General features: G+C 40.3%; 1 protein-coding gene across 2 annotated transcripts in view; it reads right to left on the reverse strand.

Moving 5' to 3' along the window:
- Positions 1-478: 478 nt before the first annotated feature.
- Positions 479-18,780, reverse strand: part of ASB7 (ankyrin repeat and SOCS box containing 7) — a 51,578-nt gene continuing 33,276 nt past the window's right edge. For both annotated transcript variants that reach the window (XM_077263357.1, XM_077263358.1), the window contains exon 6: positions 479-3,844. In XM_077263357.1, coding sequence (XP_077119472.1) covers positions 3,705-3,844 — 140 coding nt within the window. In that variant the 3' untranslated portion in view covers positions 479-3,704. The remainder of the gene's footprint in view (positions 3,845-18,780) is intronic.

An 18,780-nucleotide genomic window follows, 5' to 3' on the forward strand; every position in this document is an offset into this window, starting at 1 on the left:
TGATGCACCACAAACAAATCAGATTATAAAAATATTTAAACACGTTGTAATGTAATAAAATAGGTAAAAAGACAAGGGGGTTAATACTTTCGCAAGCCTCTGCATATCTGTCAGCAGCAACTATGAGTATTGTTCTATTCACACCAATGGGGCAAAGTTGAAATACCACCAACACCAAGTGTAGAAAGGGGAATGTAAAACATGAAGAGGCCACAGTGGGCACAAGAGCATAACAGCCCCTTCAAATAGTTGATTGGTGGGGGGTAGGTGGGACCAGGAATCAGACCCCACCTATCTGAAATAAGTCAACAACATTCTGATCCAATAAAACCCCTTTATTGTAATTCTGAAAAGTTGATCATTTCAGTTTCGTGTTCTATTAACCAGTATAAACCAAGAACTCCCATTATTAATCACTTACCACTAAGTATTACATCCACAGAGAAAAAAATAAATCTGTACACAAAACCCACAATTTTTCAAAATGTGACTTTTATTATGTATATAAATAAGACACCATAGCACCATACACATGAAAGAAAACAAAGTCACGGAGCAGAGGGAAACAAAAAAATTAAGGTATGTTTAACTGCAAACATAATGCTGCCTAAAAGGGGTTAAACGAAAATATATAATCATATATATTTCACAGCATGGAAATAAAAGAAAAAGTATGACATAACCAAGTTGCTTTGATCTGCTGCATCATTCATTTAGAAAACTTTTTTTTTTTTATAAAGAATTATTTTCGTAATAGAAATAAAAGATTTCCTGAAAAGACGGTCCTGGATATACAGGAACAGGAGGGGCTAATCCTTTGGCTACATTGGTATTTAGGACTTAAATGGTTACTCTGCTATTTTTTTTTTAAACCATACCAATACTTTGCTTTCCTTACATTGTATTGTTTTTACGTGATCACATGCCCTCTTCTCCATTTATTCACATGGCTGCTTTCAGAGTTTGGCAAGTTGTCCGTGCACACAGAGGCGTATCTGTACGCTGTCTGATAAGCAAAACACGGGCTTACTTCTCCGTAATGATCACCCGAAACCCTACAATGGACTGGTCTCTGGTTATGTCCTGTTCCCACTATAATGTTTCAGGGCCAAAAACACATTACGCAAAAAAGTGAATGGAGATGTAATTCTGTGCGTTTCTGAATCCAGAAAGAACAAAAGCAAAAACATGTATATTTGAAAAGTAGCAAACAACCAAAATGCTGAGAAACACATGAAGATGGCTAAACAGATTGACAGAATAGTAAATAAATAATGAAACACTGGGTTCAGCCATCAGATCAGTTTTTCGTTTTTGGGTCTACAACCAAGTATTTCAATGCTAAAGTACATAGATATCAACAGAGCCAGCCGAAAAGTAAAGTTAGCTTGAATGGCAAAAGGAAAAAAATCAAGGAAACAAAAGCAGTACAAGACAAGTAAAGGAAAGGTATATGAAGTTACTCAACGTGTTGTATCTATTTTATGCTATGAGAAAGAGAAAAATGAAGATTTCCTTTGATGGTGTCTTCAAAGATTTCCCAGAGGGAAGAAATTAAATTGGCTGCAGAGGTCAAGTGGAAGACTGTGCATAATCGCTGCAGAGACGTAAACAGAGACCGCTGGGAACATTTCAGGGGTGGAGATGGACCAGAAGGAAACTTATCAGTTCAACACTGGTTGGCTTGCTATTTATTGTGAACCTGACAGCTGAATCCGATGTTGGCTGCATTACTGCACTCGTTTATGTTTTAGTATGTTTTCAATTAAATATCTTTTTAAAAGATCCCCGGGCAGCATGCGTCTTGGATGACTAGTCTAAGAGGCTGGTGCCTGGCAGCTTCGACCCTGTCCCCTAGACCGACAGGTCTCTTCCTATACACACACACACATATATAGGAAGAGACTATTGATGGTGCACAGTGGCTACATCAGTAATCTGTGGTCACAGGATAGGAGCAAGGTATACCGCCTCCTACCTTCCAGGATCCACAGCTCTTCTTTTGATTAGTCAGCCTGGCGTCCTATGTCCGACATGTAAGTTTAGTGTAGGGGAGAGGTGCAGGGAGAAGCCACCGGTAACTGGTCTATTGGACTAGTCATCTGAGAGGCATGCTCCCGACCATCTATGCTTTCCCTAAAATCCCACAGAATTTCAGACTAAAACAATCGGCTGATATAATTCAGCTGTTGTCGGCTTCATTTTGACTGTGGTACACGCAGCGTGAATCAGCTGAAAGATTCCCTTCAAACCATTTCCTCTTTTTTTTTTGCAAACTCTGAAAACTACAAGCTGTTAGATCATAAAAGGTGATAAATTATTCTGAGTTATTCCCACCTGTAAGATAAAGGATACATCTATGGAGGAAAGAAATGAACAAGAGGATCCAGCAGCCCTAAAAAATGGCCGGATAGGGTGGAAAGTGGGGGTCCGGTATACATTAGTGTGGATCTGTTACCAGGTTTGGCAATACTAACTAAATAGATTAAGAAGATAGCTTAGACCTAATGGGGTTGGTTTCTATACTTTGATACTTTGATATTTCCTGGTAGAATGGCAGTATAACCTAGAAATTAAAGTAAGGATTTTAGGATACCGGTTAGAGCTGGACTCATAAAATGCTCATTTTAATATCAGGCAGGAAACATTCAAAAAAATTACATACTTTTAACATCCATGTCAGAAAAGCTGTGTATAACAGACTTATCAAATCTAAGGGTGCCTTCACATTGCGATCTTCGCCACGTTCCATGGTCCTGTGAGGACTTGTGTCTGAACCTCCTGCAAAATGTGATTCTGGCGTATGCGCAGATGGTGGCCATTGATCTTAATGATAAAGACGGAGTCACCGTGTGCTCTGTCATGCATCATTTTCAGTTTACTGAAAATGTCTTGGCGTACGACTCCAGTAGGCGTATACTCCCGAAAATGATGCATGACACGGTGACACTGTTTGCATCATTATACTCAATGGTCCAGTCGGCGCATACGCCAGAATCCAGTTTTGCGGAGGTTTGAGCGTAAGCCCCACCTCACTGGGAACACTGAATGCGGCGAAGAATGCAGTGCAAAATCGCCCTAAGACATACATTTATCAATATATAGCTTTTATTGTAAAATCTGGTGATAGATCCCGGTGTCAGCTGACAACACCATTCCCACAGACCCTTAGATGTCGGCTCAACTGAAGATAAAACAAGTTTTGCATTATGTTTCCATCGTCTATACACAGTACAGGCAGCCGGTCGGTCAGTATCCGCTCATTAGCGCCATCATTAATGATGTGATTAAACAATTCAGCTAAAATAAAGTTACTGCCTTAGATGTATAAACAGTAAGGAATAAAGGGGAACCCAGATTGGGAGGGGGGAGATAAAGTGGTACCATTGTACCCAAATTTGCTCTGTGTCAAGTAGGAATGGGGAAAAAATAAATTAAAGAAGAGTTTACTAAAAGCTTGTAAGGTAATTATCCAGGTGAAACTGAAATAATGGACTTCAAAATCTGGACCCCAAAGTGCTAAAACTATTAAGGGTCAATTTTTATTTTGGGAAATGATAAAAGAAAATTGTATACCTGCCTTCTGACTCCGTCCCACATCAGAAATTGCATAGGATATACTTGTGCAAGACAACAGCCTAACCCACATTTGGAATATTGACACTTCGCATTACTCAGAAAGTTTTTTTTTTCTGTGCACACACTTAGATGTCATCAAATTTGTGTTTTAGGTAGTCCTTCATAACCCTGGCAATGGGGAGCTCATCCAGTAGCTTGAGGTTCTGTAGTCCAATACAGTAGCGAATTTTAATACGGCATAAATCCTGCAAATATCGGGGCTGTCCTGCAAAAGAGGAAAGGTAGCAATAGGTTAGATGGTCAACTTGTCCTAGTTAAAAAAAAAAAAAAAAAAATTACTAGTTTAAAAATAACAAAATTAGATTTAATCACAGAGGTGACATCATAACCAAAGCATGTACTGCATCGCTGAGCTCAGCGGTGATGACGATTTAAAAACAGGCAAAGACGGATGAGCCCAGTGATTGGTTGCAGCGCTTACATGCTGTAGCGGTCATGTCATCTTCACCTATGCAGTCTGTATGAAGAGACTTGTGGTAGCAGCGGTCAGTGAGTTTTCTTATTATAAAACTGGATATGCAAAAACAAACAAACAAACAAAAAAGAATAAAATATATATATATATATATATATATATATATATATATATATATATATATATATATATATATATAATTTTGGAAAACCACTTTAGACAGATGGGAAAAGCCATGAATACAGCCCTTATGATAATCAACAGCATTCATTTCCTCTCAGAACAGCATGTAAAACCAAGTTACTAGTAAAGGAACAGCGGAACGATTCCAGGAAAAGAGTCAGTGTGCAGGGGTAACATACGGCATAAGGCCGACACCGGCAGCAGATCTACAAATAGAATAATACAAGCCATAAGGTGCCCTCGCGCTGCTACAGATGTTCCCTTCAGGGTCCATATACACAGAGTGAATGCAGGTCTCCCGATCTGAACTTTCAGCCTTATATATGCCTACTGGGCTGTAAGATCGAGACAGAAGACAGTGCATTGTAGTGTATATGGCGGTCTCAACCCAGTCTTAAAGCCCTACTCCAGTTATTTCTTTTTTATTTGCTCGTTTGATAACTATCATGTGTGTAAGAGTCATGAGGTAGTAGCATATTCACTGGTCGCCGTCTTCTCCTGGTTTTATTGGTGTTCCGGTCCACTCCAGCACCACGTGATCGCTTGTGTATACTTCCAGATCACTGTGTGGAGTGGCGGTCACTCTGCCAATGTAAGTCTATGAGACTCCGAACTAATCAACACCCACGCGACCAATGCAAAAGGTGGTCCAAAAACAACTATCACCTTTGCCAGGAAAAAAATCTAATACTTTCATTGTGTCTTCAATCCATTTTGTACCCAACACAGAAAACAAAAACCTGTGCAAACCGCAGCTTGGAACGTGTTACAAAATAATTTCTGTGGCTCAGAGTTTCACATGAACCACACTGAGAGACAATCTCCAAAAGAAAACTTAGAAAAGGGATAAATCTTCTCAACAGTCTGGCCTGCCAATAGTAAAGACATAATGTAGCAACAGCTCATCCTGAAAGTCACAGGACATCCAAAGAACTTCACGTCTCTGCAGCCTCAAGGTCAGAGCTTGTAACTCCAATATGAGAAACACAGAGCAAAGAGGGACTCGTGAGAGAGTAGAGACACTCAGAACTGCTATCCAGGAGTAATAGGAGTGCTTTTCTCATATTTGCAAAAGACATAACTAGATCCTCAGGACAGAAGTCTACAGAAAGGCCTCAACTAGCATCCTCATACAGGTCCCATCATATACAAGAAGAGGAGGACCAATCCTGTGCAGATGCGGTTCTGGTCCCCGCTGGTCTCTGTTCTGCCTTCTCCGATTTTCTCGTTTCGTCACAGCATGTGGCCTTTGTAAGTAATCATTGGCCGCAGCAATGACCACAGTGGTATCCACTGAACATGCCAGCGATTAATCACAGCGGTCACATGCATACATCGTGTTATTATTATTATTATTATTAGAGCGTTATCACTAAAGCCTGGTATACAGAGACTATAAGATGTCCAGGGATGACTGGGAGAAGCAGTGTGATTATCAACTTCCTATAAAAACTTATCATACGTTCGAGATGATCTTGAATCTAAGCAGAAAACTAATGTGAAAAAGTCCTGTACATCTAATACCTGGCTCAGAATTACGCGAATATGGACAAGAGAACATGACACTGGTTCATGGGTAATACAAGACAACTTTTGTCAACAGGTAGCAATCCAAAAATACTGCTGTAATAGAGGAAATATAGTATTACAAAGAAGCTGGACTGAGGCATCCAGGCTACATAGCCAATGTTAATCAAGGTGAAGCTTCACAGTAAAGACTTTGAGGACTAAGAATTTAATACTATAATTTTTAGGAGCCAATTTGCTCACTTCAGACCCTTATATTTGGCAATAGGCAAGAAATACCGTCCATCAACATAAAGATGGTAGAAGCAAATATCTAGGTGCAGTAGCTACATGGCTCACGGTATTAGTCCAGCCCTGCTTTAAGAAAACTGTGCCCTTTGCCATAAAGTTGTAACTTTTTACCTGGTGTAAATGTTGTGGTTGTCTTGGATCTGGCACTATTTAGCTTTTGTTCCTGAGGTATAACCACTTATTCCATGTATGTAACTCTAGTCTTATTAGCCAAAGGGGCGTGATTCTGAAGAAGACTGAGCCCAGTTGGCTAGAAAGCCTAAATTTACATACAGGTATAAGTTTAGGGAATAAAACATGGTCCTGTTCTGCGCTGCTGAATCACTGAAGTCCAGATGTATTAATAATTGTGGTTTTTATTCAAAAGCGTTTCAGAGTTTCACAGAACTCCTTCATCAGGAAATATCACAAGAATCTCACATTCTTGTGGTTTATCCTGATGAAGGAGTTCTTGAAATGCGTTGAATAAAAACCACAATTATTAATACATCTGACTTCAGTGATTCAGCAGCGCAGAACAGGACCATGTTTTATTCCCTAAACTTATAACTAATAGCCGGTTCTTTTTGGACCCGTGGATCTGCTGCAGCAAATCTTCTCAATGCTTGATCTCAGCTGTGTTTGGCGAGTGCAATCCTTTGTATTAACCATTTATCTCTCAGATAAAATCCTATTTTTTGCGCTATTTCCTTCAACAGTGTTCATAGTAAATTTACATACCGGAAAGATGGAGCCTCTAACGGAGAAACGGAACAAAGAGGTGCAGAAACAAAAGAAAAACAGCTGCATTCATAAGGCCAGGTAATTTATAAATAACAAAAAAATAAAAAGAAGGGAATATTGAACAAGAAAAAAACAATTATAATTTTTTTGTTTCAATAAATAAATTGCCTTTATGGAAAGTAACAGGTTCTCTTTAAGATACTTATGGAGCAGTAAAGTAGAATTTCTCACTTTCTGCAGTAGATTCTGACCCGCACTGTGGAGTCTGTACACGTCATCAACTACACACCAGGAAAGCTATGACTTTAGGAGGAGTCATGTCGCAGTCTTCGATGATGGTTCTTAATCCAAAGATTCCTAATAATATCACCAGACTATTGCACAATCTTGCTCTGATCAGACCTTATCCCTCCCATTTTGTATTGGTAAATACTTGAGAGCATTTTCCAGGAACAAGTCACATCTCCTAGTCTCAAACCTTTATAATACAGCCAAAAGGCAAAGTCCTGAGCAGTGTGAGGTTCCCTAGAAGCCGTGTCAGGAGCACTTAGTCATTCTTGGTTGAAGATGAATGAAAGCAAATACAAGAAAACCAGTAACAGAAGGAAAGGTCACTGGTAACTCCCAGTGGTGATGAATTGCTGTCGCTGACTCACTACGAAAAATGAAAAAATAATAGCATGTGCTCCTTAAGAGTCAACATTTTTCACAGAACTAATAATAGTGTACATTGCAAATGAACTGCCACATTTGGTCAGCAAAATCCCAGAACTTTCAGATATATCCAAGATATTATGGATGTAAATTAGCACTCATTTCATTTGACTCTCTCGAGTGGCCATTCCTGTCCGCGTGTCTACAGAAATATGGTTTTGGAGATAAATTTATTAGGGGGATTGACACACTGTATAGGAATCCCAGGGCACGTGTCATTGTAAATAATTCCATCTCTGAATCTTTTGCATTACACAGGGGAACCCGCCAGGGATGCCCTCTATCCCCAGCTCTCTTCGCCCTTGCGATAGAGGCTTTAGCAATACGCATAAGATCTTCCACGGATATTAAAGGAATAAATATTGCAGATCGTACGGATACCATTGGCCTATATGCTGATGATATGATAATATTTATAGATAAAATAGAAGAAACTCTACCACAAGTGATAGCAACCATAGATAAATTTAGCAAATTTTCCGGCCTATATATAAATTGGGATAAATCTGCCCTGATGCCTCTATCTCATACTTCGGCTCCCTGTCTCGGGATTCCTACGTCGCTACCTGTGGTTTCCAACTTCAAATATCTGGGTATTCATATGTCTCAATACAGTCGGTTAGACCTACAACAAAACATTTACCCACTGCTGGATTTGGTCAAGTCTAAATTTATAACCTGGAGTAAACTCCCCCTTTCTGTCGCAGGCCGCATTAATTTAATTAAGATGATACTGCTTCCCAAACTCAATTATTGCTTTCAACATAGTGCTGTACCAATTCCCAAGTCATTTTTCGCAAAATTAAACTCCTTAATCACATCCTTTATATGGAAAAAGGCCAGACCCAAACTCAAACTATCTATTTTGCAGAGACCAAAAAAGGGGGGTGGGGCGGCTTTACCAGACCTCTATTTGTACTACCTTGCCGGACAGGCTAAGGCGATAAGCAGGTGGATGCCTGATAGTTCCCTGCCTAATTCTGAGAGTCATTTAATTCATTCTGCCCGGATTGATTGCCCACTGGGATTTTTAGAGATGGAGAAAGTTGGTACTTGTCGTCTGTTACCTATGCTCCGGCTGGCGAGATTGATATGGAGACAAATAAAAAGAATTATTAAATTTACGGATGTCATAGCCGAGATGCCACTGTGGAACAATGGTTATATACCTGAATTACTAAATCACCCATCCACTGATTTCTGGGTCTCCCATGGTGTTATCTCGGTGAGTGATGTACATATCCAGGGGGTTTTTGTATCCTTTGAACAACTACGAAATAATTACAACATCCCTAGGTCTCAGTTCTTCAGGTATTTACAACTAAGATCAGCTTTTCGGTCGCACATACGAAGTGTAGGTACGGATCGGGCGATCTCTTCTTTGCCTTTAATAGGTATCCTCAAATCGCAGGGTCCTCAAGGACTTATATCCTCTATATATACATATCTACTATCCATGGGAGATGGGTCGGTCATCAACTCTGTCAAGGGGAAATGGGAGGAACTCCTTCCAGATGTACTGGGAGAGGAATGGGAGGATATTCTTGAATCTTCAACTAAAGTGTCCCCTTCAATCAATAATAGAATGACCCAGTTATATATCATATATCAGGCCTATTTAACCCCGACGCGACTCTTTAAAATGGGCCGCTTACATTCGTCAGATTGTTTGCGTTGTCATGTGCCCGATGCTGATTTTGTTCATATGATTTGGAGGTGCCCTATAGTTCTTCATTATTGGAGAGAGGTGACGACATTATTAACATCGTTATTGTCGATCCCTGTCCCGCTTGAACCGTTGACCTGTTTGTTCGGGGTGTGGGACACGGAGACCTGGGATCATTATACTGGGATCTTTCTCCGAGAGACGCTCTTTTTGGCAAGGAAGGTATTGGCGTTAAGATGGATGGGTGGCTCCCCCCGACCCTTAGAGTTTGGATCGATCTGGTGAATTCAATTATCCCATATGAAAAAAACAATGTATCAAAATAGAGGATGTCCAGGTAAATTCGAGAAGATATGGGGCAGATGGAACTCCTCTTGTCATACTCTATAGTCTGCACTGACTAGACATCTATATAGGAGGATGGGCTCGTGGTTTTTTGGGGACATTGCTCATAGAGCAGGATTTAAATCTATTTTCTTTTGGCGACTTACTGTTAGTGGTTAAAGTTGTTAAGTTGTATGATAGGTATTTTTCTTATAAGGAACTAATGATTTACCATGCACATCTCATTATCTTTGTAACTTCTGATATGATGTTGTTTTACAATTATTTGTATTTCACGGTATAATTGATGATATTACAAATGTGTGCATTGTTTGTTTATACTGAACTAATAAACGAATTTAAAAAAAAAAAATTAGCACTCATTTGACGAAATAAACTCTTGCAAATACCATCCAGCAAATAAGTTAATCTCTGACCCTATGACAAGCCTTGCAATATGACCAGAGAGGAATACCCAGGATGAAAATGACTCATCTACAGAGGGACTGTTTCGGGGGTGCTTGCCCCTCATCAGTGTAGAGCTGGAACTGACCGGTTTAGTGTCACACCCTTGAGGTAACGTAGACGAATTAGGACGCTATACTGGAGAACCAGTACTTCCCATAGATATCATCAAGATATTATTGTTACCTGTTTATATGCACTATCATAAAAGTTTGATTAAAAGAAGATAAAGCAAACAAAAGATACCTTTCTAAATAATAGAAAGTCCATTGTTTTCAATAGGGATTATTGTAGAGAAAAATAGTAAAATCCATAAAGACATCTCCAGAGAGGAAATATAACACCCTCACATGGAACATATGAGATTAGTTATAACTGGGGAAGTGGGAAAGTGCAGACACTTCAATCTCCATTGAACTAGGGCCTCCTGTCATGAACAGGTAATCACAGCAGAGATCAGCTGAGAGCCAGCCACCTAGTCTAGAATTCGTATACTCAGAGGCAGAGAAGAACAATTTCAGAGGCAAGAGCTTCCTCTTGTCAAAGAAATTATTTCAGACATTCTAGAGCCAGTGGTCCATGATGAATATTGCAGTTTGCATCAATCCAATATTTCTGGGAAATATATTTTCGGCGTCGTGGTGAAGTGACAAACATAATGCATTATTTCACATCACCATAAGGCCATCCGAATGCCTTCAATTTAATATTGGTAAGATGGATGATGCTATCCAAGCCATGTTTCATCTTTATAAAAAGGTAAAATCGTGATTGGTAGTGATGAGCGAGTATACTCGTTGCTCGGGTGATCTCCGAGTATTTGTTAGTGCTAGGAGATTTAGTTTTCGTTGCCTCAGCAGCATGATTTACAGCTGCCAGACAGCTTGAATACATGTGAGGAATCCCTAGCAACCTCCACATGTACTCAGGCAGGCTAGCAGCCGTAAATCATGCAGCTGCGTCAACAAAAACTAAATCTCCGAGCACTCACAAATACTCGGAGACCACCCGAGCGTGCTCGGGAAAAGCCGAGCATCGAGTATACTCGCTCATCACTAGTGATTGGAAATATGACAATATCGCCAGTCTGGGACTTCCAGTGGTAAAGATATCCTAAAAGTTGGGGACCTAGCACATCCAAAGACAAACTTCCCATATGAGCTCACCAATCAGAGTTTGGGATTTTGTTATTTGTCCGTCATGGAAGACACAGCTTGTTGTGGTTAAGTCTATTTTCATAAAAAGGAGTGCTACCCTCTGAGCCATTTCTGTGACACAGGTTTCTTACATTTCTTTTGTTAACTTTTTTATTAAATGTGATTGTATATACTGTATTGTTTTGTTCCCATTTTGTAATACCTTTGTATATTTTGTTTTATAAACACTACCTTTCTGGATTAATTATGTAAAATTTAATAGCTCCGTTCCTCTTGTTCTGTAAACCGTGCTCCTGAAGCCATACGCTATCTGTAATGGGTGTCCAATCAGCCTGTATAAACAGTTCATGGTGGCAGCCAATAGTTCCATTTGCTACTGTGTACGTACGTACGTACATACATACACATATATATATTTTTTTTTTTTCCCCCATGTGCTGGAACTGGAGGTGTATATAACATATTAGTGGAAGCAGCTGTGGCCTAATAGATCACTTGTCAGTCAATTGTGTAATTGTCCTGATGATTGGAGGCAGAAGAGTTGCGTCTCCCTGGCAGGGTTTGACTGTACTTTACCTACAGCTGTACAAGATCATATTTAGAAATTATCCAGATTGCTAATCTCAAAATTAAGTGTAATTGCATTGGTTACATCAATTAGCTTTTTTTTTTTTTTTACACCTATAGGCCAGGTTTTATAAATACCATATTTATGTTATTTTAATTTACCTTTTACTTGGAATTACAGCATTGGTTCAATTTACAACATGACATATGAGTAAGTATAAATAATAGTATACTAATGGTTTTTAGTGATTTTCTTTGTAGTCTGCTGTCTGCCCATGCCAACAACACATCAACCTAAATTAGCATACAAACAAGATTAAGGAAGAAGTGCAATCACATCCTTGGCATCTAAGAAAATAAGCAGCAGCAAATAACTAATTTTTGGGCGAAACTTTCCCTGACAACTTGACCATGAACATTATAAGGACTTCTGAATTGTTTTCAGCAACAAGTATGAGGTCACCAGTGCAGTTTCTCAGCCTCACAAATATGCAGACTGATCAGCAGAATGGGATCTTGTATACCATAGCAGGTGCCACTGGAACACTTCCCATGGATGACCATTCCTTGGCTGGCACCAAACATTTCTGGAAAGCTGTGGCTGGGATTTCCTGCAGAGACAGAGAGCCCCCATGAAAATTAACAAGCAAAACATCTTCCACTTAGAGGGGCCCCAATGCTTATAAATGGGGCTATCCCATTTACTCGCAGGCAGAATATGGCTGGACATCTGGCAGCGTTCGGGAACCATGTGGGTCCTCTCAATCCTGATCACATGGTTGCATTATGTCCGCACACAGATGTGTTCACGTTTCCTATTGTGATGGAGAATGTAATGTAATCTGCGACAGATTAACTTCAGGACTCGCATTCATGTCTCCGTACACTGCAGGAATAATGACATCTGGGCTGGGGGTGGGATGAAGTATACAGGAGCTGTGTCTCTCTACCACTGTTACTCAAAATTATATTTTGATATGGTCTTTTTGGCACCGGCAAACAAAGTTCTCCTCCAATGACCTTAGACTAATTAAGCAAAATTATGTAAAGAAATTCCTTGCAAATATCTATTATCAAAATTACTATGCATATAGGGGAAAGCCGGGGAATAATTGAGCAGCTCAAGTGTGGGCCAGAGATTCATCCAGCCTTTGTATTCTAACCATGGGAGGTCCATCAGGCTACAATGAAATGACAGTCCAAATGGCTCGTAAAGGCACTCTTCAGGGTAAGCCAAGAAAGAATGTATTGAATTTTGACCAATTTTCTCATAATTCCCCAATTAGAAACAAATACTTGTCCGCAAATATGATTAAAGGGTGCGTGCTTTACCTCCGCTCCATGCAGACACAGCTCTGGAAAGTCCTGTACTCAAAACTCCAAGCTTTCTACACTTTCTACATAAGAACCGATACTGAAAAACAATACACAATGTGCCCACAATTCAGCACTTGTGCCCATACAGGAGATCACCCTGTAGTAAATCCCATGCAAAACTGTAAACAAACCCCTACATAGAAAAAATTGCATAAACGGGAGAAATAAAGCACAATAATCTTTATTATACAAAATTATATAAAACAAATCCTAACAATCTATGGGATACTCTGATGATGACAACTATGAGGGAGCCACAGGCCAGAGGCTACAAACATGCATATGAAGATATCAATGCCCATGATTAATCGTACCATATGTGCATAGCGAATCCAAAAACGGAACATAATATACTAGGCTGGTGAAAAAGCATCCAGCAAAAGCACAGGAGAAACCATTAAGGGAGTTATAACCATTTGTACAGCATAATTACCTCGGACCTGCGGCGCCACCACCCCTATGCGCGTTTCGGCATGCAAGCCTTCTTCCGGAAGAATAAATTAAAAAGGAACTGTATCACTACTGTAAAAACATGTTAAAAAATGAAAAAGAGTTAAAGCACAAACTGGCCAATTCGTGTGAGCCCAACAGCCAGCGACAAACCGTATCCCTTTGTTGGGACCCTAAACTTAACATGATGCCTCTCCCGGGCGAAAAGCCTACAAAAGAGAGTGGATCTCTCAGCTTGCACCTGTTCACACTTGTCTTTTTCTGTTTGGAAGTGTCACTCACTTTTTTGAGGTTTGGAGTACATGCCCTCCGACCGAGCGCTCCTCCCATCAGCCTAAGGTATTTTTAAATAGAGCTTGATCCTACCTGCCCAAATAACTGTAGGCTTAGGTTTAGGGTCCCAACAAAGGGGTACGTCTAGTCGCTGGCTGTTGGGCTTTAACGAATTGGCCAATTGGTGACCTAAGTGCCTTCATTTTTTAATGTTTTCGACAGCAGTAATGTAGTTCCAATTACATATATTCAATGTTTACATATTATAGCGTTTCAGAGGGCAGCTTTAATCTGTTGGTGGTCTTAGCCATGGATAACTAAGCTACAACAATACCCTGCACATGGGGTAAACGACATAGCGAATCAGAAGAATCACCTATTATTACGCCTACTACATATTGGGAGATGGGAATACCTCTTTAAGGTAAAATTCATTGGTTAACATTTTCACCTGCACCCCTTTAAGCCTTCCTATGTAAGAAGATTTTTGAATGACAGAAAGCATGTCCTGCCAAACATTAATTGAGCACAATGCTCATTTTCCTTGAATCAACATCTGAAGCCTCCTCCCTTAGTTCCATACACAAGATATTCTCATATCAAAGAGGAGTGCTTACAGAAGAATGCTCCCATGGTAATGGTGTCCTGTCCGGCTCATTCAAGGACATTCATATATAGGATTAATTTGACAAGCAAAATCGTATTTTTCCACACCATTAGGAGAAAAAACAAACAAGCATTTAAGCAACCTTCAGACAATACAATATTTGAGAACAAGGGCTTTTAGGTATGTGCCTTCACCAAATGTTGCCTTCTGTAAACATGTCGGCAATCAGCAGTGGGAAAACCAATCAATTTGCTTGTTTGTTGGGTGACTAAATCATTCATGCCGACATTAAAGAGGTTGTCTACTACAATGTTTAGTGGGCAGATCATTTTAAATCTTGGAAATAAGGCTTTATTCAAATACTTTGCATTTCCAAATGTGCTTGTGAGAGCCGCTATCGCTGTCCCCTCATCCCCATTACATGACTCCACCCCACCACCAGCGGCCTCCGCTGTCCGGTGACGTCACGTCAACTCCGGGAACTGGAAACTGCCTCTGCATCACCCTGGCTCCACAGTCTCCCAGGCTCTGTCCCTCCCGAGTCTCGCCGTATGGCTAAGCAGTACTGTACAGCCAAATAAGGGGTATTGCCACGATCAGCAGAAATTGTGTGACAATTTTTGGTGGCATTTTTACCCATTTCCCCATGTGAAAAATGTAAAACTTGGGGCTAAAACTATTTTTTGTGGTAAAAATGTAATTATTTTTTCTTCACTGCCCAATGGTATGAAATTTTGTGACACACCTGTGGTGTCAATATAATCACTGAATCCCTAGATGACTTCATTGAAAGGTGTAGTTTGTAAATGGGGTCACTTTATGGTCCCATTGACCCTTTGGAAAATGAAAAACTTGGAGCCAAGGCAACATTTTAGTGGAAACAAACCTCAATTTTCCATTTATTCAGCCTAGGTTATACAATTCCATGAATCGCCTGAGGTTTAAAAATGCTCACTAGACCTCTATACACCCCTAGATGAATTTATCGAGAGGTGTAGTTTCCCTCATTCCCTTTCGAGCCCTGCCGTGCGCCAAAATAGTTTTCCACCACATATGGGGTATCGACGTACTCAGGAGAAATTGCACCACAAATTGTATGGTCTATTTACTACTGGTAACCATTGTGAAAATGAATATTTGGGGCTAAAGTAACATTTTTGTGGCTAAAAGTAACATTATTTTTTTCTTTCCAAATTGCTTTAATTCCTGTGAATCACCTGAAGGGTTAAATAAACGTATTGAATGTGATTTTAAGCATTTTGAGGGGTACAGTATTTAAAATTGTGTTACTTTTAAGTATTTTCTGTCAAGTAGGGCCCTCAGTCACTTCGAATGTGATGTGGGCCATAAAAACTGTCTGATTTAAGGGCATAAAAATTAAAAGTTTTACATTTGTTAAATTTGTGCGCCAAGATTCTGATATTTTCACAAATTAAACTGAAATAAATAGTGTCCTAAATTTACCACTAACTTAAAGTACAATGTATGATGGAAAAAACAAATCTCAGAATCACTGGGATACGTTGGAAGTGTTCCAGGATCATTACGACATAAAGTGACACTGGTCAGAATTCTAAAATATGGCTTTGTCAAGACGGTGAAAACAGGCTGGGGAGTGAAGGGGTTAAGGAGAAGAGGAATTTCACCTTTCAGCAGGACTACAACCAAATCAACAAACAAGAATGGCTTCACTAGAAGATCAAAGTTTTGGAGTGGCCCAGCCACAGTTCAGACTTGAAACCTATTGAAGATCTGTGGGTGCTGTAGGGGTTCACTCTCTCAGGTAGCCGCTTGGGACACAAAGCCACGGGGTTTTTATATAACACATGGAATAGTGTTTATTTCTACTGGTTGCACAGTACAGAAAATAAAACCTGAAATCCCTAGCCTTGTCCAGACACTAACTAAACAATAAGACCTTGGCTATTCAGACACGGCTGAGCTAGCTAGCCCCAGCTTGGCAACTCAAAACAGCTATCGTCCATATCAACCAGTGATGGTGGCAGTTTGCTGCACACGACCTGTGCAATCTCTTCTCAGAGAGATCCTGGCTCGTCTCTCTCCAACTCCAACACAACCCACGCTGCTCAGCTGACTGACCAATGAACACATGGATTAACAACCAGAGGACAAGATAGAGCCTAAAAAATTACTTTTATTAATGCATTTTAAAAGAACTCAACAACAACAAATCCCTGACAAAAAAATAAAAAGAACTCCACAGCATTAGGGTAGAAAGTTGCTTAAACAGCTAAATAGCATTATGCTTTAGTGTAATACCATACTAACAAAGACGACACCTCATACTCCAATACCATGATACAGTATGTAGGAGCCTATAACCCTATGTGTTGAAATAATCTAACAATAATGTGAATAAATGGCAAAACAGTGCGTATATAAACTGGGTTAAGATATATAGATATGTCAACCTTCAATGAACATCTTACAAGAGAATATCATTGGTAGAGTATTATATTACTAGATGGTGGCCCGATTCTAACGCATCGGGTATTCTAGAATATGTATGTATGCATGTATATAGCAGCCACATAGTATATAGCACAGGCCACATAGTATATAGGAGCCATGTAGTATATAGCAGCCACGCAGTATATAACACAGCCCACGCAGTATATAACACAGCCCACGCAGTGTATAACACAGCCCACGCAGTATATAACACAGCCCACGCAGTGTATAACACAGCCCACGCAGTATATTACACAGCCCACGCAGTATATAACACAGCCCACGCAGTATATAACACAGCCCACGCAGTATATAACACAGCCCACGCAGTATATAACACAGCCCACGCAGTGTATAACACAGCCCACGCAGTATATTACACAGCCCACGCAGTATATAACACAGCCCACGCAGTATATAACACAGCCCACGCAGTATATAACACAGCCCACGCAGTATATAACACAGCCCACGCAGTATATAACACAGCCCACGCAGTATATAACACAGCCCACGCAGTATATAACACAGCCCACGCAGTATATAACACAGCTGCATAGGCAGCATCAATAGTAAAAAGTTGGTCACACAGGGCTAATAGCAGCGTTAACGGCAGTGCGTTACACCGTGGCGTTACAACGCGGTCCGTTAACGCTGCCATTAACCCTGTGTGAGCGCTGACTGGAGGGGAGTATGGAGCGGGCGCCGGGCACTGACATGGACGGGAGTAGGGAGGGACTAATTCTCGGCCGGCATGTGCCTGTCACTGATTGGTTGCGGCCGCCAGGCCTCGACCAATCAGCAACGCGGGATTTCCGGGACAGACAGACAGACGTAAGTGGACCTTAGACAATTATATATATAGATAAGGGGGGTCAAAAAGCATTGGGTGAGGGGGCGCTAGACTTACCCTAATAAGCCCTGCTATCTTTCCCTGCCTTTCTGCAGAAGTTGGAGCCCTAATGTTAAACGGTATGGCACCCAGCTCAGCATCAGCAATGCTAAATACCCTACGATTGGCCCAAAATCAAGAAAAGGACAATGAGGAGAGTGTATGTCAGATATAACTGTTGTTAACAGGATAAAGGCAAATGCACTATATGCTTAAAGACAAAGTCTCTTTCCCTTATATTACAGGAAATGACCAGGTAGTAAAGTACAACTGTCACTGAACCATATTTATAGTCAATATATATAGACCGGATATAACCGTCGTTAACACGACAAAGATAACAAAAGCAAATGCACAGTGCACTTAGAGTCCTTATCCTATATATTACAGAAAATGACCAGATACTAGTTTACAAATTAAACAATCTGGACTAATTGTAAAGTCAATATTATATACATAGACCTTGAACATTTTAATAGTAAAAGGCCGATACCTAAAAAGAAACAGCATCTATGGCAAACTAGATAATAATGGACTACCAAGAACTGCTCCTAAATCTGGGCATTATAATAAAAATGACATAGTTGACACTTATCGTCTAGATTGTTCCAACGTGTTTCCAATGGTTCCTCACGGGACCGATGGGAGATATCAATTTCTCTCCATTATGACAAAAATATGTGCAACCTCCTAGTCAGAAATTGCCACTTAAATAGAAAAGGGTGCTAACCGCTTTATGATACAATCATAAATTGCGCCTCCGGAACTGGAAATGTACCAATGGAACGCAAATGCGCTCCACGGTGGCCAAAAGTGATGCGAATGATGTCAGTGGAGCACACGTATGCTCCACAAGGAGCCGGAAGAAGAACCAAACCAGATATGATGCAAATGGAGTGCATAAGCGCTCAACACCAGCCATGGGAAGATGAAATAGGAAAGCTAATAAAGGCTCCCTGGTTACAGATAGTACCATATGCAGCCAGGCAATATAGATAATGGACAAGGAGGGGCAAATTGAATGGTACATGACTCAAT

This window comes from Ranitomeya variabilis, chromosome 5, assembly GCF_051348905.1.
Source record: "Ranitomeya variabilis isolate aRanVar5 chromosome 5, aRanVar5.hap1, whole genome shotgun sequence".
NCBI lineage: Eukaryota > Metazoa > Chordata > Amphibia > Anura > Dendrobatidae > Ranitomeya > Ranitomeya variabilis.